The sequence below is a fragment of the Salvelinus alpinus genome, chromosome 32 (assembly GCF_045679555.1).
Source record: "Salvelinus alpinus chromosome 32, SLU_Salpinus.1, whole genome shotgun sequence".
Lineage (NCBI taxonomy): Eukaryota > Metazoa > Chordata > Actinopteri > Salmoniformes > Salmonidae > Salvelinus > Salvelinus alpinus.
Window position 1 is genome coordinate 1,418,247 of NC_092117.1, and position 22,360 is coordinate 1,440,606.

Below are 22,360 nucleotides of genomic sequence, written 5' to 3' on the forward strand. Positions count from 1 at the left end.
TATAATATCACAAACGCTCTGACAAAGGGCTGTGAGTGTCACGCCCTGATCTGCTTCACCTGTCCTTGTGATTGTCTCCACCCCCTCCAGGTGTCACTTATTTTCCCCGGTGTATTTATCCCTGTGTTTCCTGTCTCTCTGTGCCAGTTCGTCTTGTCAAGTCAACCAGTGTGTTTTCCCGTGCTCCTGCTTTTTCTTATCTTATTCTCTTTTGCTAGTCCTCCTGGTTTTTACCCTTGCCTGCCCTGACTCTGAACCTGCCTGCCAGACCTTTCTGGCTGTCCTGAACTCGAGCCTGCCTGCCACTCTGTACCTCCTGGACTCTGACCGGATTTTGATCTTTTGCCTGTCCACGACCATTCTCTTGCCTACCCTTGGATTATAATAAATATCAGGGACTCTAACCATCTGCCTCCCGTGTCTGCATCTGGGTCTCGCCTTGTACCCTTATAGTGAGGACAATAAATATGCTTAAATAAAAAGGTGGTAAGCGATACTGGCAAGTGCAGTGTGCAAGTTATTTTATTTTAAGTCATGTCAGATCTTATATTTCCCAAACACATACAACAAGACTTCAAATGTGAGAGTGAGTTTCCTACTTCTAAAGAAGGAAGGGTAAAAGACTGAAGGAATGGAGAATAGGAGTGAGAAGAAAATGGACATTGTGAATAAATATTACCAAGCACCCACCACACACACACTTTTTCTCACACACATTGATAGAACCCAAAATCCATTAGCGTTACAACGGCTAAAGGAAAGTGAGAGACTGAAAATACGATTGGAGGCTATGAATAAGAAATGAAAGAATACAAACACACTCAAACCCAAGGAGGGGAGAAAACAAAGAGCAATTTTACTGATATGAGGAGATGCCGGAGTCTAAACTCTCCAGGGTGAGAAAGAGTGTGATGGAGAGAGAGACCTGGACAGAGAGTAAATCAAAATAAATATTTATAATGATAAGTAACACTGCAGCTGATAAATATGAAACAGTCTGTGGTCTGGGCTGCTCTCCGTTTGTGTGCTTGTGTGTGTGCGTGCGTGTCAGAGAGAGAGAGTTTGTGCGTGCGTGTGCATTTTTGTGTGCGTGTGTGGGAAGGTGGGGCTGCAAGACGGGACATTGACTAATCATTGAGTAAGGCTTGTACGTATATAAACCATAATCAGTTGAATCATAAATGTTAACCTAAAAAAGCATTTCAATTACATTTCTGGTGCTCATTTGGCACTGTTCGAAACCACTGGGAAAATGACCTTAACATACTTATCATTATTTATACTTATACACATTTAAATATGCATATCTACTTTGCCCTACCTCCACATAAAGACCCACCTCACATACTAAACTCTGGAATGCACAACACCCTGGTAACTTGTAGACTAGAGGCATGGCCATAAAATGTAGGGCAATAATTCTGTTAATTGAATGAATGAACGAATGAGCTAGCTAGCTGACTAACTGACTCATAAAAACAAATGAACGAGCGAACAAACAAACGGACAAACTAACGAATGAACAAACAAACAAACGAACCAACAGACGGACGGATGGACAGATGGGCTGGCTGGCTGGCTGGCTGGCTGACAGACTAACTAACTAACTAACATAAGCCTTCAAGTACTGTCATACTGACGTACACCTGACTCACACAGGTAGAGTGCTGGATCATGTTCAGTAGGCACAAAACAGAAGAAAATAGTCCGAAACAGAGAGGTACTATCTGAACTTGTCCAATATGAAATAATAATTTTTGTTTTCCATCACAAGCAGTTTTAAACCTTTTACTTTATGTGCCCCAATGAACACGACCCTGAGCTCTCCAGTGAGCTGGAGGAGTTAGAGTATCTGTCCAGGCGTGTGGTGCTGAAATGGCATTTGCCTGCCATCTGGTGCAGTTCACACCCTGTCTGTGACTTAGTTCACTGAGTTCTTGGTGTGGCAATGACTGCCTAAAAAGTCTGTTCACATTTAACATTGGCACTCTGAAGTGCTAAGAGGATTTATACAGTATGTACTGTTAGTCCCATTTTTTCACATTGAATATCCCTTATAGCAACAGTGGCTGATTTGAAATAGTTATCTACAATTTCAGAATGTTAATTAATGATGATACAATTTATAAACACGACTTTTGGTGTGCTGTAAAATTGCTCATCTTTACGCAGAATATTTAGAAGAATAATGTGTCTTCGTATTAATCTAAGGAATTAGTAAGGCATCATTCATACATTTCTGTGCACACACAGGATAGTAAGATGTCATACATTTGTTTGATCAGGGCTGAGCATATCCAACAAATAGCAATATCTTCCCCATATTAAATAGGCCTGTAATCGTTAGTTCATAACTATGAACAGAAACAGAGCGCAGAGCCACATACACATACCAGCATGTACATTAACTCATTGAAATTACTTCACTGGCATTTATTCACACGTAGCACACAAGTACACGCAAAAGCACAAGAAGGGACACATGCGCATGCACACAGGCAAACACGTTCATGTGTGTACACACGCACACATTCACTTGCACACAGACACACACACTTGTGAGGTGTGTGTGATGACTGTCTGTCAGGCTCTAGCGTGATAATTCACTGCTCTGTCCGTGTGCTGACCTTGAGGGATGGTGGTGAGGGATGAGGCAGTGGTACACAGGACTGTGTGTGTGTTTGTGGGTGTGTCAGCCATAAAGCCACCCCGGCTCTAACAGGTATTTATGGACAGAGGCTGGAGGAGTGGGGAAACATCTGTTTAGTCAGAGGAGATGGCCGGTCACTCAGTGAGTGTGTTTGTGTGTGTCTCTGTTCACAGAGGACAGCAGCTGTTGACCGCATAGAGTGAAGTACACAACTGTGGTACTAGAATAGTGGAAAGGTTGAGTAGTTGGCTTTCAAATTATGTTCCCCAAACTAGAGTGCACACGGCACAGGACACACTGACAGACACGCCTACACACACACACCAAGTCATGACATGCAGTATAGTGTGTATACAGACGTTCTGACACTAGTGAGTGGTGTCATGACTGACCTGTGAGGGTCCCGCAGATGGGGAGAGGTATAGAGGGATTGATTGGGGTGGGGGGGTTATGACACCTCACGCCCATTGTAAATCTTAAGAATCCTTGGTCCTGTTAATGTTTGGGACTGGAATGTCTTTGTGTGGGCCTTATGGAGAATCTACCTCAGAACTGTAACATGCAATGAATGGACTTTGGGACAATATATTTCATCAGCCAAAATGGTGGCAACAATGATCGATGGAATATGAAAATGAATGTTGTTTTTGTTATTTTATTGAAAGTTAAATGACGACGTCATAACGAAAACATTAACCTGAAGAGATTTCATAACATGTCCATGATGTTTACATACTGTGCGTTGTGTCGAAAATATCCAGATCAAAGAGAATGTTTTTGTAAAGATGAACTGTGAATTTAGTTGTCTAAACTAGATCAGAGTAAAATCCTGATACCTTGCCTTTGTAACGAGCTACGCCACAGGGAACCCAGAGAGCATGCCATAAAGAATTTACATCCAGACTAAGTTGACCGCCTGCTGCAGCCAAGGTCTACGGATAGTCGTGATTCCAAACACAACACAAGGAAAAGGACAAAGGAACCTCTTAACAATCAAGGCTATGGTGGATTATTGTATCTAAGAAGGTGAATTCAAGAAGAACCAACCGGTTTTCTCTTTCAGTCATCGGTTGTCTACACGGCCCTCCTGCCCAAACTGGGAGCGTCGATATGGCTGATTATCCTCGCCTGAAGTCCACTCTCACAGAATGAGTGCAAGAGAACAGACTACCAAGAGAAAGGACACTGACATCGTGTGGACAATCAGAGACATACACCCGGTGATGAAGGAAACGCGGACATCTAAGATTGTTGGCTTAATCTCCTAAGCGGAACTCAGTCCACAAAGAGATACCCAACGCAGATTTTCAACAAGTAAATACATTCATTATAATTCTGACCCATAAGAGCGGCAGTTTGGGGCAAGGTGTTAAACTAAACTAAACATAGTTTACAAATGTGCTTTTCTCTTGTGCAATCTCCTCTCTCTAAATCCACATCTTGTGTAACACGTGTAATATTGCGTTGGTCCGCTAGGGACCTGTTTTCCATTGTATGAAGTTCTAACCAATAACCTAGACTGTTTTGTATAGGTTTATCTTATATTACCCTTTAGCTTGTTAGTAAATAAATAATCAACTCAATTGGTGTGGTATGGAATGATTTAGTGAGACCCGGGTTTGTGTAGATTTACGAATTATGCGACGTTCAGAATGAGACTGAAAATAATTAATTAATTAGCGACTGGAAATTAATTAATTAGCGACTGCTATGAATTCGATATTCTTTGAGTTAATTTGGGAAACGGTAACTCAAACAAACGTTTCCCATGGTGCCCCAGGTTACTGAGTTAATTATAAACACAGTTAATTATTCAATGAATAGCTATAGTCGTCACATTAATGATACAATGTCACGACAGTGGTGATGAGCTTGGACGTGCTGAAGTGCTGTGTGTGAAATAACAGCACAAATAATTGGGCCTTTACTGGCTAGACACTACAGTACAACAGCCTCAGAAAGAGAGGGATGAGAGAGAAAGACGGAGAGGGAGAGGAAACAGGAAGGGGAGAAAGAAAGGGGAGGATGATACGAGACTTAGTGATATAGCAGCTAGAGCAGACAGGACAGAGCGAAAGACCTACAGCAACACTTTATAATAACCTTCATGAATAAACATATACAAATGCGTGTGAATGTCTATGCTTTACAAATAATTATACATGATTTAAGTGCTTATGGAATGGATAGCTAGAAATGCTTAGAAATGCTTGTTAATACATGTTTATACATGTTTACAAATACACGTGTTAATGGTTTATACATGTTTATTGATGCTTATTCATGATAGTTATTATACAATGTTACCAGACATACTGTACTGAGGCTACATGGAAGCATGAGAGATTAGTCAGGACAGCAGTGTGCAGCAGTGTGTCCGGCGTGAGTGTTAGGACAGCAGTGTGCAGCAGTGTGTCCGGCGTGAGTGTTTTTGTGTGTGTATGTGTGTGTCCTCGATGTGTGTGTGTGAGTGTTTGTGTCCGATGTGAGTGTCTGTCTGACCTGCTTTGTGTGTGCGTGTGCGTGTGCGTGTGCGTGTGTGTGTGTGTGTGTGTGTGTGTGTGTGTGTGTGTGTGTGTGTGTGTGTGTGTGTGTGTGTGTGTGTGCCTGCGCACAGCGAACGTCATCAAGGAGATTTATTGGGTATTAGATTGCCCGGGTGTGTCGCAATTTCCATTTCATGAGCACACAGTCTATAAACAGTATGGATTTTCCACCGTATGCTTTTTGCGCTTCTTGTATCTACTGGAGCAGGTTAGAGTCCAAGTGTGTGTGTGTGTAAGTCTGAGAGTACTGTCATCGTAATTAATGGTAATCCAGTTATTATGGGAACTATGTGCAGATACCTGGGTGTGCTTCCCAAATGGCACTCTATTCCCTATCTGGTGTACTACTTTTGACTAGAGCCCTATGGGCTATGGTCAAACTGCTAGGTGAGATTATATCGATGATAGTGACCTCTGGTCCTGGTATGGATTAAACGTAGAGGGTAATAAAGGCAGGGCGATACTAGGACACACACATGCCTACCCACACACAAACGCTCACTCCCACACACAGGAAGAGTAACACACACACACACACACACACACACACACACACACACACACACACACACACACACACACACACACACACACACACACACACACACACACACACACACACACACACACACACACACACACACACACACACGAGGATGAGTGTCAGTGAGGGTCATTCACCTGGAGGCCATATCTGATCCTGATCAGAATGTTTTGATTGTATCAACATGTTGAGGATATTGGTTGGCCACTGTGTGTTAATATCAGATTTACATGGTTTTAGGTAGCTACAGTATACCATACAGCAATTGGTACATGCAGCAAACGGGACAGTGCAATGCCCTTTGATGTTCTTGAACCTGGGTCTCCCAGTTAACTACTGCTCCAACAGGATAAACCATACTTCGGGGAGATCGTAACGAGCTTACCTAGGCAAGGGGTGTTACAGCACAACATACTCCATACCACAGCATGCTAAAGTGTAATCCAGTGACAAGCTGTGTGTGTTACAGTGCATTATAGCATGTTGCAGTGATAACCTTACCTGGATGCGTAGCAGGGAGGTGCCTCTGGGTGTGTTCTCAGGCAGACTGATGTTGTACAGAGGTTTACTGAAGATGGGCCGGTTGTCATTCTCATTGATCAGGTCAATGTAGATACGAGCAAAACCCACATGGTCTGACATGGACTCATTGGCAAATAGCTGAAAGAGAGAGGGGAGAGTCTCTAATACTTAAATGGACACATAGGGTATAGGGAGAACGTGGAGACGTAATAGAAGGTCAAAAAGTAAAAATGCCCTGTTGACACCTTCACTTTAAAGCGGTTGCCGTGAATTTTGACAATAACTTACAGGCAGCCAGTGGCAAGTAAGTTACTCTATTTCATATTGAACTACACCTACAATAATCAACACAAAGCCCATCAGCTAATTTTGTAGAGCTGTTTGGCATATGTATGTGGGTTAAAACGCTTAGGCTCTGGTCAATCCGGTGGTATTTAGCAATCAAAATGTCTGGACTGCATATGACGGTATGAGGATTGGAAAATGTTTGTTAAAAATGCATGTTCTCCGTTCACAAGCTGCACTGTTCATCAGTCTCTTTATTTACAATTTGACCATTCATAATATTGTCACTCATCAGACGATTGCCAATTGCATCTTGCCAAATTCATCTATTATTATACACTACATGACAAAGTGTGGACACCTGCTCGTCGAACATCTCATTCCAAAATCATGGGCATTAATATGGAGTCGGTCCCCACTTTGCTGTTATAACAGCATCCTCTCTTCTGGGAAGGCTTTCCACTAGATGTTGGAACATTGCTGCAGAAACTTGCTTCTATTCAGCCATGAGCAGTAGTGAGGTCGGGCACCAATGTCGGGCGATTAGGCCTGGTTCGCAGATGGCATTCAAATTCATCCCAAAGGTGTACAATGGGGTTGATGTCAGGGCTCTGTGCCGGCCAGTCAAGTTCTTCCACACCGATCTCGACAAATCATTTCTGCATGGACCTCGCTTTAGTACGTGTTTTACCTAATGTGACTATATACCGTTACTGTCTTTATAGCTTTACCATGCTTTGGTTCTCAGGATGTGTGGACCGAAACATAAACTTACAGTTGCAAATCACTGAAAAAACACTATGGGTCAGTTTCCAGGAACAAAGATGAATCCTATTTATTTTCTAAAAAGCATGCCAAATGGAGAATGCCATTTGAAAGTGTGTTTATGTCCAGGAGTAGGCATACTAAATTGACTGATGAGCGTGAAAAATACAGCAGCTTTGCAGTTCTTGACACACTCAACCGGTGTGCCTGGCACCTACTACCATACCCCGTTCAATGGCACGTAAATCTTTTGTCTTTCCCATTCACCCTCTAAATGGCACACATACACAATCCATGTCTCAACTGTCTCAAGGCTTAAAAATCCTTCTTTAACCCGTCTCCTCCACTTCATATACACTGATTGAAGTGGATTTAACAGGTGACATCAATAAGAGATTATAGCTGTCACCTGGATAGTCTATGTCAAGGAAAGAGGAAGTGTTCCAAACGTTTTGTACACTCAGTGTATATAATTCATTTAAAAGTCAAAAAATGGATGTACCAATCACTCCTTAAATCTGGGTCCTAGAAACCTGCCCATAGTGTCTTTGCTCACTGTGCTCCATACGGTAGATGACTTGCTCTTGTTAAAGTACATTTTACTGATAGTGTGTTTGTAACGGAGATAAGAACGTGCCGTAAACAAGTTTTTGTGTGGGTGTGTGTTTGTGTGCATGCGTTTGTGTGTGTGTGTGTGTGTGTGTGTGTGTGTGTGTGTGTGTGTGTGTGTGTGTGTGTGTGTGTGTGTGTGTGTGTGTGTGTGTGTGTGTGTGTGTGTGTGCGTGCAGATTGAACTCACAGAGAAGCTGTAGGAGCGAATGTTCTCGTAGTCCAGCGGCACGGCCACCCTCATCCTGATGTCAGCCCGGCCCTGCACCGCCGTGGGGGAGATGGTGAAGTGATCCGAGTTGTTCCCCGTTAGGAACACCTGAAACATACTATTCACTCCCTAGAGGAGAGGATGGAGGGATGGAGAGAGGGAGGGATAGGGGTCACAAGGAAGAGAGAGTTAGATATTGGTTAAATATTCAAATGGATGATAATAAAAGCTGCAGTATGAGATGTGGGACTGCATTACGGACTATGGATGGAAATTAGTTATTTCGCTACTCCGGCATATTTACATTGAAGTGAAAACTGAAATGTTGATTAAAGTGAACTGTTCTTTTGAACAACAAAAAGGAGGTATGCAGTCCTGGTGATGACTCACAAGCACAAGATCATGTCATTAGATACCTGAATCATAAAAGTATTAAAATAGTACTATGGCAACAACATATGTAGCAAAATGTAATTACTATTTGTTAATCAATCAAGATCCAGATATTTAGCAGTATCATACATTCAGCATATGTACTTTTAAAGATACACACACTAGCATGTACTCTTACACACCAGTGTTGTGTTCGAGACCATCTAAAGCAAGACCGATTCAAGACCAAGACTGGAGCAAATCGAGACCGAGTCAAGACCAAGTCCAGAAAAATGTGAGTCCAATTCAAGATCATGGTTTTTCCAATGACCAATGACCAGTGTTGTAGTGGTGCCTGGAAAAATGGGTATATTCTAATTTTGCCCAAAAGTTTCCAAACGCAAAGGCACCCAAAATACTAATAAAATACTAATACAAAGTATAAAATACTAATAAAATACTAATACAAAGTACCCAAAATACTTATTTCCCTCATTAAAATGCAAATCAATTCATAACATTTTTGACATGCGTTTTTCTGGATTTTTTTGTTGATATTCTGTCTCTCACTGTTCAAATAAACCTACCATTAAAATTATAGACTGATCATTTCTTTGTCAGTGGGCAAACGTACAAAATCAGCAGGGGATCAAATACTTTTTTCCCTCACTGTACATGCACCCCCCCCCCCCCCCCCCCCACACACACACACAACACAAACCACTGAGAGCATGTGGCATGGTTATGAACTGTGTCTCACCACCCGCAGCCAATTATAAAGACCCCTTTTCTATTTCTGCGGGAATCCATTTGCCAGCGAAATGGCTCATGACGACAGCGGGAGAATGATTGATCCGCAGAGAGAACATTTTTCGGAGTTCAATAAACATTTAACCTGGAGGGTTCTCTTTTTCGCAGAAAAAGACAAGAAGAGAGAACAAACAACGGAGAAAAAAAAAATCAACCCCTGAAAAAATAAACAAGTGAAGATTAGACCCCACTAAATAGACCCAAACATCCTTCTGACGACTGTCGGCGAGCAACGATGTGCGCCACATATGGCACCCTATTCAGTAGTGCACTACTTTGACCAGAGCCCTATTGGAGTTCATAATCTCGTATCCTCATCTGAATCGTCCTCTCTTTATCTCTCCCACATAAAAGTCACTCCACCGTATTGCTTAACATTATGTAAATTGTAATTGGGCGTTTGAGTACAGAATAGAGCAAACCGCCATGCACTGCTCACAAAGCTGCCACTGCTACAGCTGCCGTCACTTCTACTAAAGTGATGATTACACCGCCAATGGCAGCTCATTGAAGCCATGCGTTTAAATCACAATTGTATGTGTGTGTGTGTGTGATGTATGTTTGCGGACCGTCTGACTGTGCGTGCGTGTGTGTGTGTGTGTGTGTGTGTGTGTGTGTGTGTGTGTGTGTGTGTGTGTGTTTGATGAAAGCAGAATGACACAATGAGAGGATAATGTGTGATGTGGAGGAGATGAGGATGTTTAAGGAGCCATGTTGACAAGCATGACTATCTAAATCGCTCCGGCTTCACTTAGGCTGGGATTCACTCAGATCACGTTTGTGGACAATGCAGCTTTTAAAAGGCAAATGTTACCATGTTCGCAGAGATCACGTTCAAGATAAAAAGCTGCAGATGGCATCTTAATTGGAATTTAAATTTCAATGTCAAGCACACAACAGTGAGGTTTCAGATTTACTCTTGGTTTTTTTCCTCTGAGCCATGTTGGTTTTTATTGTGTGTACACACGATCCAGTGACATCATTTTTTGTTGTCTTAGTCAGAGATTAAGAGAAAACAAAGGCTGGCGTAACATGAGGAACATGCAACGTGACGCTATTGTGTTATTTACAACTGTTTTATATTTGATCAAATACAAATAAAACACAAACTCATAAAGCTCACTTTTTACATTTTGACTTTCGCCATTTCACACCATTATTGGCCCCTTCAAGATGAGTGTCACATTAGCCCTTAGCTCAAATCCCTCCTTTAGCACAACCAAATGTTTTATTTTACCAAGGTATTCACTTTATAGGGAATATGGGGCCATTTAGACAGTGGATCGATGGTGGAGGGCATTATGTTTGGCGGTTAAAATGGCCCTATGTTTTTGTTTTGTTGTTCATCTCGCAGAGAACCATTGTGGCTGATGACTGGCTATTTAAACAAATATTCAATATGCAGGGATGTCACCTCAAACTGCACATAAACGTAATTGCCCATCCATTTGCCTCTCTCTCTCTATCTCACCAGAAGCTCTCATACCAAGGTCCTGTCAGATGTCGCTGTCACAAAGTTTACTGACGAGTTTTGAGCGGAAAGTTTTAGATTCAAACGGAGAAGAGTGATTAAGAAAGAGGTCTGTAACTACCACTTGTGTCACCCACTAGTAAAAATGGAACATCTCTGACTCTCTCCCTCTCGACGTGTGGGTTAGTAGTGCATCTAGTAATGCATCTGTCAATGTCAACTCTGCCTTGATTGCTACGTATTGTTACCAGTGGAGGCGGGTAGTGGGAGAAATATTTATGAATACAGAACTTTAATTTGCATGTTGTTGATATTGTTCCATTCATTCAATTCCAGACATTACAATGAGTCAATCCTCAACTTTTTACCTTTCATCAGTCTCTACTGGTTTTCACGATTCAGATCTTTTTCGTTGTGTTGAGCATATGTATCAGAGCATGCATTTTTATGTGTAGGTGTTTGTACATGCATTCATGTGTATGTGTGTTATTGTGGAGTGAGGCAGTGTCTTTGTTGTGTTAACCTGTGTATGCTGTGTGTGTGTGTTAATCTAGTATGCACCCCAAATGGCACACTAGTCCCTACATAGTGAACTACACCGTAATTATTTTTTGTTGTTTCCAGTCATAAAGTTGTGCAGCATATTTCAAGCTTTACAAACTTTAAAATGTGAAGTTATACAATCTCACACCACATTTACTTTGACCAATACAATATAGTTAACCATTTGTCAGTTCAACTTGCACTTCATATTAAATCAATAGCAACTTAGTTATGCCAACTTTAAATGTAGAATTATCCTAATTAACACCAAATTTACTTTGAATAACTTACTATGTATAATTTAATTCATTTAGGTTTAAGTAGCGATAACTACACCTCCATTTTAAAATGTAATATAACTTAGTATCAAGTTAAGTAGACTACAGTATATATACACAAGTGATGGGACGTTTGATACCGGAGAGGCGATGCAGTTTTCAAAGCACTACTGATCCGACAAAATGTACCGATGCTCATTTCAAGGTTAGATTAACAATGTGATCAATGATATCTTCATTTAACCACATGCTTTTTTGAAACGTGTTTCAAAATGCGAGATCCCACTGATTTCACCGTTATGCCAGTGCTTTCTTCGATGACGAGTTTCTTTCAGAAACCGACGATTAGTTTTATTTTTTGGCAGCACATACAGTTGAAGTCGGAAGTTTACATACACGTAGGTTGAAGTCATTAAAACTCATTTTTCAACCACTCCACAAATGTCTTGTTAACAAACTATAGTTTTGGCAAGTCAGTTAGGACATCTACTTTGTGCATGACACAAGTAATATTTCCAACAATTGCTTACAGACAGATTATTTCAGCACTATATGTACATTCAGAGAATAACTGGTTTCTGTACTACAGTTCTACCAAGTATTCATACCACTGACAGACTTTTATAAAAGGTGTTTTGACTGCAACTAAATCAACTGTAATTTGGATTTTGTATGCGCTCATACCTAGTAATAACCAGTTATAACCAATGCGAGTACATAAGGTGCTCCATCTCTGCAGGTGATCTGTCTTTCAGGACAAGATCACTGCAACTTGTCCCCCTCCACCCTATGATGATATGCATTACTTAATATTATGTCTCTAGAGAAACCTGATATCACAACTTTTTTAGACTTTCCCGAATTGTATCACAATTCCAGTGGGTCAGAAGTTTACATACACTAAGATGACTGTGCCTTTTAACAGCTTGGGAAATGCCAGAAAATTATGTCATGGCTTTAGAAGCTTCTGATAGGCTAATTGGCAACATTTGAGTCAATTGGAGGCATACCTGTGGATGTATTTCAAGGCCTACCTTCAAACTCAGTGCCTCTTTGCTTGACATCATGGGAAAATCAAAAGAAATCAGCCAAGACCTCAGAATTTTTTTTGTAGACAAGTCTGGTTCATCCTCGGGAGCAATTTCCAAACGCCTGAAGGTACCACGTTCATCTGTACAAACAATAGTACACAAGTATAAACCCCATGGGACCACGCAGCTGTCATACCGCTCAGGAAGGAGACGCGTTCTGTCTCCTACAGCAAAGGACCTTGTGAAGATGCTGGAGGGAACAGGTACACAATTATCTATATCCACAGTAAAACGAGTCCTATATCGAGATAACATGAAAGAAGCCACAGCTCTAAAACTGCCATAAAAAAGCCAGACTACGGTTTGCAACTGCACATGGGGACAAAGATCATACTTTTTGGAGAAATGTCCTCTCGTCTGATGAAACAAAAATAGAACTGTTTGGCCATAATGACCATAGTTCGTTTGGAGGAAAAAGAGGGAGGCTTGCAAGCCGAATAACACCATCCCAACCGTGAAGCATGGGGGTGGCACCATCAAGTTGTGGGGGTGCTTTGCTGCAGGAGGGACTGGTGCACTTTACAAAATAGATGGAATTATAAGAAAGGAACATTATGTGGATATATTGAAGCAACATCTCAAGACATCAGTCAGGAAGTTAAAACTTGGTTGGAAATGGGTTTTCCAAATGGACAATGACCCCAAGCATAATTCCAAAGTTGTGGCAAAATTTAATACATCTTCTTAGGGATAGTGTCCATTTTTCTGAATTTCCGCCTGACTCACGTGCCCAAAGTAAACTGCCTGTTACTCAGGCCCAGAAGCCAGGATACGCATATAATTGGTAGCATTGGATAGAAATCCCTTGAAGTTTGTAGAAATGTTAAAATAATGCATGAGACTCTAACACAATTGATATGTCAGGCGAAAGTCCAAAGAAAAACAAAACAGGCTCTTATAATGGAAAGCTATCGGTCCTATGTAATTCCAGCTCCCAGATAGCAATTCCTATGGCTTCCACTAAGTGGAAGTGGAAAATCACTCTGTCAGCGCGCAACGAAGAGGAGGGGTTTCTGCTCATTTGACTTTTCCATTGAACATACTCCCTTCCGTATGAAATATTATAGTTTATTTACATTTTATGGTACCTGACGATTAAATAGAAACGTAGTTTGACTTGTTTGAACAAAGTTTAGCAGTAGCTTTTTGGACTCCTTTGTCTGCATGTTGAACGAGTGGATTACTGAAATCGATGGCGCTAACTAAGCGGACCTTTTGGGATATAAATAAGGATTTTATATAACAAAACGACCATTCATGTTGTAGCTTGGACCCTTGTGATTGCAAACAGAGGAAGATTTTCAAAAGTAAGTGATTCATTTATTCGCTATTTGTGATTTTATGAAGCCTGTGCTGGTTGAAAAATATGTTGATGTGGGGCACCGTCCTTAAACAATCGCATGGTATACTTTCGCTGTAAAGCCTATTGTAAATCGGACAATGCAGTTAGATTAACAAGACATTCAGCTTTATAAACGATATAAGACACTTGTATATTCATAAATGTTTAATATTACGATTATTTATTTGAATTGCGCTCCCTCCAATTTCACTGGATGTTGTCGACAGGTGTCCCGCTAGCGGGTCTCCTAGCCTTATTAACACAAAGCAAAGGTATTGGAGTGGCCATCACAAAGCCCTGACCTCAATCCCATAGAATATTTGTGGGCAGAACTGAAAAAGTGTGTGCGAGCAAGGAGGACTACAAACCTGACTCAGTTACATCAGCTCTGTCAGGAGGAATGGGCCAAAATTCACCCAACTTATTGTGGGAAGCTTGTGGAAGGCTACCCGAAACATTTGACCAAAGTTAAACAATTTAAAGGCAATGCTACACTCAATTAGTATTTTGTATGTGAACTTCTGACCCACTGGGAATGTGATGAAAGAAATAAAAGCTGAAATAAATAATTCTCTCTACTATTATTCTGACATTTCACAATCTTAAAATAAAGTGGTGATCCTAACAGACCTAAGACAGCTAATTTTTACTAGGATTAAATGTCAGGAATTGTGAAAAAATGAATTTGCCTAAGGTGTATATAAACTTCCGACTTCAACTGTGTATATATATATATTTTACACACTACCGTTCAAACGTTTGGGGTCACTTAGAAATGTGCTTGTTTTTAAAAGAAAAGCAAATGTTTGTCCATTAATTAATATAGCACAAAATTTATCAGAAATACAGTGTAGACATTATTAATGTTGTAAATGACTATTGTTGCTGGAAACGGCAGATTTTTGGGTGTGGAATATCTACATAGGCATAGTTCATCTGTCCAGTGTCTGTGTTCTTTTGCACATCTTAATCTTTTCTTTTTATTGGCCAGTCTGAGATATGGCTTTTTCTTTGCAACTCTGCCTAAAGGCCAGCATCCCGTAGTTGCCTCTTCACTGTTGACGTTGAGACTGGTGTTTTGCGGGTACCATTTAATGAAGCTGCCAGTTGAGTACATGTGAGGCATCTGTTTTTCAAACTAGACACTCTAATGTACTTGCTCAGTTGTGCACCAGGGCCTCCCACTCCACTTTCTATTCTGGTTAGAGACAGTTTTGTCACGCCCTGATCTGTTTCACCTGTCTTTATGATTGTCTCCACCCACCTCCAGGTGTCTCCTGTTTTCCCCATTAGTCCCCGGTGTATTTATCCCTGTGTCTCTCTGTGCCAGTTCGTCTTGTTTTTTCCAAGTCAACCAACGTTTCTCCTAGCTCCTATTTTTTCCAGTCTCTGTTTTTTCCTAGCCCTCCTGGTTTTGACCCTTGTCTGTCCTGATGCTGAATCCGCCTTCCTGACCACTCTGCCTGTTCTGACCTCGAGCCTGCCTATCCCCTTGTACTGTTTGGACTCGAACCTGTTCACTGAACCCCTGCCTGTCCCGACCTCGAGCCTGCCTATTGCCTTGTACTGTTTGGACTCTGAACTGGTTTATGAACTCTCGCCTGTCCCCGACCTGTCTATTGCCTACCCCTTTTGGTGTAATAAATATCGGAGCTCAACCATCTGCCACCTGTGTCTGCATTTGGGTCTCGCCTTCTGCCCGTATAGTATGAACTGGCCATGACAGACCCAGCAGACTAGAACCAGCTCCGTCACGCTGTCTCCCTGCAGGGAGCCACCATTGAGGAGCAACTGCTGGTCCTTTTGGCAGGGCTTTGTTCCCTGATGGAACGCCACAACAAAGTGTTCAAGGCTGTAATGGAGCAAATCAATGAGTTAGCTCATAGGCAGCCCGCCACCTCTGAGACCTCCCAACCACCCATTAACCTTTCTACTACTAGTGGATTTGTTCAACCTACCCCGGTTCCTCGAGATCTACGCTTACCTCCTCCGGAGTGTTATGCAGGCGATCCTGGTACTTCCGGGTATTCCTTTCCCAGTGCTCCCTCATTTTTGAACTCCAGCCCTCTTCATTCTCATCAGACTGATCGAAGATAGCGTATTTAATCACGATAATGTCCGGAAGAGCGCTCTCCTGGGCAACAGCTGTGTGGGAGCAGCAATCTGCTGTGTGCCATAGCCTGGAGGAATTCATGGCAGAAGTGAGGAAGGTTTTCGATTCTCCGTTGCACGGGAGGGAGGTGGCTCAAACTACTGCAGGTACATCAGAACTCCTGTAGTGGGACATGACTACGCAGTAGATTTTCGCACATTGGCCATCGAGAGTTCCTGGAATCCGGAGGCTCTGTTTGACACCTTTCTCCACGGACTGTCAGAGGGGATAAAGGATGAGCTCGCAGCTCGGGAAATACCACGGGACATTGATTCCCTCATCGCCCTGGCAATTAGGATTGATGGGCACCTACGAGAACGCAGGTGTGAGAGGTGGTCGTGTCTCGGGGAACACTCATTCATCTGCTGATGTTGGCGCCCATCCGAAGGAATCCGTAAATCCCCGATGTTTGCATTTCCCGAGGAGAGCCGAAAACACCCGAGGTTCCCAGTGAATCATCGGCGACGGGTAAGTTGGATACTCCTGAGCCCATGCAGCTGGGAAGAGCTAGGTTATCGGTTGGGTAACGCTCACGCAGGCTAAATTCTCACTGTTGTCTGTACTGTGGAGGGGCGGGATATTATATAGCCACTTTCCCAGTTAAGAAACCCCTTTCTTTAGTGGGTACAAGTACTCTGGTGAGCCAGACTGGGAGTCCCCTAACTTCAATCTCCCGTCCACCTTTGTTTGTGATTCTGCTGTGGGGAGACCAGTCTAAGTCTCTCTGGGTGCTCATTGACTCTGGGGCTTATGAAAGTTTTATGGATGCTATCATGGTTTCTAAATGAGGTATTCCCACAACTTCTCTCTGTCCCCATGGATGCAAGGGCACTGGACGGCCGCTCTATTGGAAGAGTCACCCATAGCAGTGCCCGTTCATATATGGGTATCAGGAAACCACAGTGAGATCTTACAGTTCCTCCTCATCGATTTCCCCCCCATGTTCCTGTGGTTTTGGGATTTATTTTCTTGGCTGCAGAAACACAATCCTGTTATTGACTGGACCACGAGCTTCATGCTGGGTTGGAGCCCGTTTTGTCATTTTCATTGCCTAAAAGCGTTCCCCTCAGGATGTAAGCAAAGCCAGGGATGTCGCTGTCGTCCCCACTGAGAACCATGACCTCCTGGAGGTTTTCAGTAAGGCACGGGCTACTTCTCTTCCCCCACACCGTCCTTATGATTGTGCCATTTATCTCCTCACAGACACCACACTGGCTATATTCTCTATCCGGCCCAGAGACCAAAGCCATGGAAGAGTACATTGAGGATTATCTGCTACTGGAGGCATCAATCCGTCTTCATCTCCTGCTGGCGCGGGGTTTTTCTTCGTGGAGAAGAAGGACAAGATCCTGTGTCAGTGCATTGACTACTGGGGTCTGAATGATATAACGATTAAGTATCGTTACCCCGTACCACTCCTCTCCTCAGCTTTCGAACCGCTCCAGGTGGCCACCATGTTTTACAAACTGTACCTTTGGAATGCCTACCATCTGGTTCAGATACGCGAAGGAGATGAGTGGAAGACAGCCTTTAACACAGCCAGTAGACATTATGAGTGCCAGGTCTTGCTGTTTGGCCTCACCAAGGCTCTGGTAAACAATGTGCTCCAAGACATGCTAAACCATTTCGTGTTCATCTACCTTGACGACATCCTGTTTTTTTCCCGGTCTGCCCAAGAACACATTCTTCATGTTAGACCAGTCCCTTAGCGCCTCCTGGAGAACCAATCGTTCGTGAAAACTGAGAAGTGTGAGTTCCACCGCTCTACAATCTCCTTTCTGGGATATGTCATAGCTGATGGATATATCCAAATGGATCCTGAAAAAGTGAAAGCAGTGGTAGAGTGGCCTCAACCTACGTCCAGGGTGGAGTTACAAGTTTCCTGCCGTTCACTAACTTCTTCTACTGCCGTTTCATTCGGGGCTGGCGCACCCTGGCGAAACCCCTCTCTGCACTCCTCTCCCGTTCACATGGTCTCCAGCCGGCGACAGAGCACCCTGGCGGTCCCCAACCTGCCTTTTGCCTACCCCTTTTGGTACAATAAATATCGGAGCTCAACCATCTGCCTCCTGTGTCTGCATTTGGGTCTCACCTTGTGAATTATGAATTTGCGTTGTTCTGGGAGTAGTACACAGCGTTGTACGAGATCTTCAGTTTCTTGCATGGAATAGCCTTCATTTCTCAGAACAAAAATAGATGGACAAGTTTCAGAAGAAAGGTCTTTGTGTCTGGCCATTTTGAGCCTGTAATCGAACCCACTAATGCTGATTCTCCAGATACTCAACCAGTCTAATAAGGACAGTTTGTAGCTGTGCTAACATAGCTTCAAAAGGGTTTTCTAATGATGAATTAGCCTTTTAAAATGATAAACTTTGATTAGCTAACACAACATGCCATTAGAACACAAGAGTGATGGTTGCTGATAATGGGCCTCTGTACGCCTATGTAGATATTCCATAAACAATCTGCCATTTCCAGCTACAATAGTGATTTACAACATTACCAATGTCTACACTTTATTTCTGATCAATTTTATGTAATTTTAATGGACAAAAACGAGATTTTCTTTCAAAAACATGGACATTTCTAAGTGACCCCAAACTTTTGAATGATTGGGTGTGTATATACTATATTGTGGCAGACCAGGGGATTTGGTCAAGACGTTTACATAGATCAGACACGGACAGAGTATGATTAGCTCGGTTTCAAGGGTGTTTATTAAATAATAAATCAAAAGAAAAGGATAGGTCTCCCCCATGAGACCCTCTCCGGGATTCCATCTCCTGGGCTCCGGGTCTTGCTGTATCCTGATGGGCACACAAACTCAACTCCCTCGTCTTAGCTCGGGCACCGTCTCCAACTACACGGAAGTCACCTTACTTCCCCCAGTCCTCTCTGTGTGCTGCCCTTCTGGCAGCTTTATGGACTTGTGCAGCTGGTGAGCAATCAATTGATTACTCACCAACTCCCCAATCAGCCCTAATTAGTCCTGGGCGGAGAGCCCGTCGAGACCTGGCACGTCCAGCAGATGGAGCCATCGCCTTGTGATGTATACTCCGTATGTCACCAGGCCTCGTCGAGTCTCCCCCTGGTGGCTGACCTGCTGTACGCCACACCCCCCCCTCCCCTTAGCTCTGTCGGGGAGGGGACTGTCATCAGTGCGACGTATGTCTCCCTTCTCGATAGGGCATCCATGTTTCCATGCTTCGCCCCTGACCTGTGCACAACAGAAAAAGAGAAGCGTTGAAGGGACAAGAACCACCTGGTAACCCGATCGTTTGTGTCCTTTTTCCTGGCCATCCAGACCAGGGGAGCATGGTCCATGACCAGGGTGAAGTGGGTACCTAACAGGTAATACTTGAGTGTCTAGCGCCCACTTCACCGCTATACACTCTTTCTCAACAATGGAGTACTTTTTTTCTCTAGGAACCAGCTTTCTGCTGATGTACATGATGGGGTGCTCCTCGCCATTGTGTATCTGGGACAGAACGGCGCCTAGTCCCGTATCACATGCATCTGTCTGGACCACCATCGGCACCTGGAAATCAGGCGTTACGAAAATTGGATGGAAGCACAGCGCTTCCTTCAGATGGCTGAACGCCGCTTCTATCTCGTTCATCCATTTCACTGTTTTCGGGAGGCGGGCCTGGGTTAGATCGGTGAGGGGGGAAGCTATAGCCACAAAGTTGGGGATAAATCAGCTATAGTATTCTGCCAGTCCCAGGAAGGACTTGACCTGTGTCTTGTTGCGTGGAACGGGCCAGTCACGTACCGCATGAACCTTCCTCTCCTGGGGCTTGACGTTCCCCCGTCCGATCAAATACCCCAGGTACTCCACCTCCTCAAATCCGAGTTTGCACTTCTTGGGGTTCGCGGTCAACCCGGCTTGTCTGAGCGTGTCCAGCACCGCCTGGAGGCGCGTCAGGTGCTCTTCCCAACCTTAGGTAATTGACAGGTCCCAGCTTCTCGACCACCTCATATGGTCCGTACCATGTTGCCAGGAACTTACTTTCAGCTGTGGGGATTAAGACCAGCACCCTGTCTCCCACATGGAATTCTCGAGGCTGGAATCCCCGATTTGTAGACCTGGGCTTGGGCGCGTTGGGCCTTCTCCATATGTTCCTTCACGACGGGCCATATGGCTGTCATCCGCTCCCTCATCGTCTCCACATGCTCTACCACGCTGCGTAATGGGGTCGGTAGAGCTTCCCACACCTCCTTTACGAGGTCCAGTAGGCCGCATGGCCTCCTCCCGTAGAGGAGTTTGAACGGGGAAAACCCAGCGGAGGATTGGGGTACTTCTTAGATTGAGAACATTAGGTGGTGTATTAGCTGGGCCCAGTTCTTCCCGTCCTGCTCGATGACCTTCTGCAGCATCTGTTTGAGCATTTTATTAAAATCCTCGACGAGCCCATCCGTCTGCAGGTGAAAAATGAAGGTCCGGATCTGCTTGATCTGCAGGAGGGCACACAACTCTTTCATGAGGCGGGTCATAAACTCCGTACCTTGGTCTGTCAAGATCTCGTTCGGGATGCCCACCCGGCTAAAGAGGTGAAACAGTTCCCGGGCGATTCCCTTGGATACCGCCGCCCGTAGGGGAATGGCCTTGGGATACCGTGTAGCATAATCTACCATCACCAGGATGTACCGGTGTCCTCGTGCTGTTTTTACCAGGGGTCCCACTATGTCCATGGCGATGCGTTCAAAGGGCACCCCGATGATCGGTAGGGGGACCAATGGGCTTCGGAAGTGGGCATTCGGGGCCATGAGTTGACACTCTGGGCAGCTGCGACAGTAGTCTTCCACGGCCCTCCTCATCCCGGGCCAGTGGAACCGGGTGGCGATCCGTTCCCGGGTCTTCTCCATTCCCAGGTGCGCCCCCAACAGGTGGGTGTGGGCCAGCTGAAGAACGGTTCCCACGTACCGTCGGGGCAGCAATACCTCTCGAAGTTCCCCCTGTTGGCGCGACACCTGATACAAAAGGTTATTCTTGATTTGGAAATGGGGGTATCGCCAGTCACTCATCCCCGGAAGTAGCTATCCAACCACCACTATCACTTGTCCTGCGGCGGCTTTCAAGTTCGGATCCTCCCACTGGGCCGTCCCGAATTGTCTCCTCAGTTGGCCCCCAGGAGTGGTCTCGACTGGCCCCTCGAAATCGAGGAGGGGGAGGCTGGACTCTGGTTCGGAATCCGGAGCCCCCTCCAACTCCGCCGCCGTAGACACATGCTGGTTAACTGGTTGCTTCCGGGCCGCACAGGCTATTGGTCGTCCCCGCTCTCTTCTTCGGACGGCTCGTACCTTCTTCCTCAACTCGTGCCCCCATAAGGCCGTGAACAGCGGAAAATCCCATCCCACTAGGAGAGGTAGCGGCAACTCTGGCACTGCACCCACCGTCATCTGGTACCTCCCTTGTGGTGTCACAATGTTGGTCCATATGGTTGGATACCGCTTTGTGTCACCGTGAACACAGAAAATGGACATCTCCCTACCCTTTTCGGTCTCCTGGTTCAGCAGGTTCATGGTTACGAGAGTAACCATACTTCCAGAGTCCAATAGCGCTTCCGTGTCATGTCTGTCAACCTTCACCGGGACCATGGGTGCAGTTGATTCGGGGTGCACCCCACAGGAGGTGACATAGTTCACGGCGTGACCCACCTTGCCTCCGGGGCTTACTGATGGCCCCGACTCCTCTCGAGCCGGGCAATTCCAGGCAATATGCCCCCGGGAGCCACACTCAAAACACCTCCTTTGGTCTCCTTCTACCTGGGGTCGTCAGTGGCAGGGCGGCACTACCCAAGCCGTCTCTCCACAGATTTGCAGTCTTTTGGCCCTGCCGACTGTCGGTTCGGGGTACACAGCGGTGGGGCTGTCCTTCTTTCCCCTCGAACGGGTTGCCGACTCTGCCCGGCTCACACTCAGCAGAGCCTGAGTGTTCTGATGCATCTCCACTGCTTCCAGGAGGCCCTCCGAAGTCTGGGGTGCGCATAGACTCGCTGCCCTCTTCATGTCGTGGGGTAGCGCCCGTAAGAAGCGATCCAGGACAACTTTGGAGAGGGTGGATACGTCGGATTGGAGCCATGCTGACGAGCAGTAGGTCGCTCATCTGTGCTCGGGGGGATGCGTCGGCTACGAACCTCCAGTCGTAGAACCGTTGAGCCCGATGGGC

General features: G+C 44.6%; 1 protein-coding gene across 2 annotated transcripts in view; it reads right to left on the bottom strand.

Annotated features, from left to right (window-relative positions):
• The window catches only part of cdh23 (cadherin-related 23), a 727,760-nt gene that overhangs the window by 277,703 nt on the left and 427,697 nt on the right, over positions 1-22,360 (bottom strand). For both annotated transcript variants that reach the window (XM_071379722.1, XM_071379721.1), the window contains exons 12-13: positions 8,112-8,261; positions 6,242-6,400 (exon numbers count right to left, since the gene is read on the bottom strand). In XM_071379722.1, the coding sequence (XP_071235823.1) occupies positions 6,242-6,400; positions 8,112-8,261 (309 nt within the window). The remainder of the gene's footprint in view (positions 1-6,241; positions 6,401-8,111; positions 8,262-22,360) is intronic.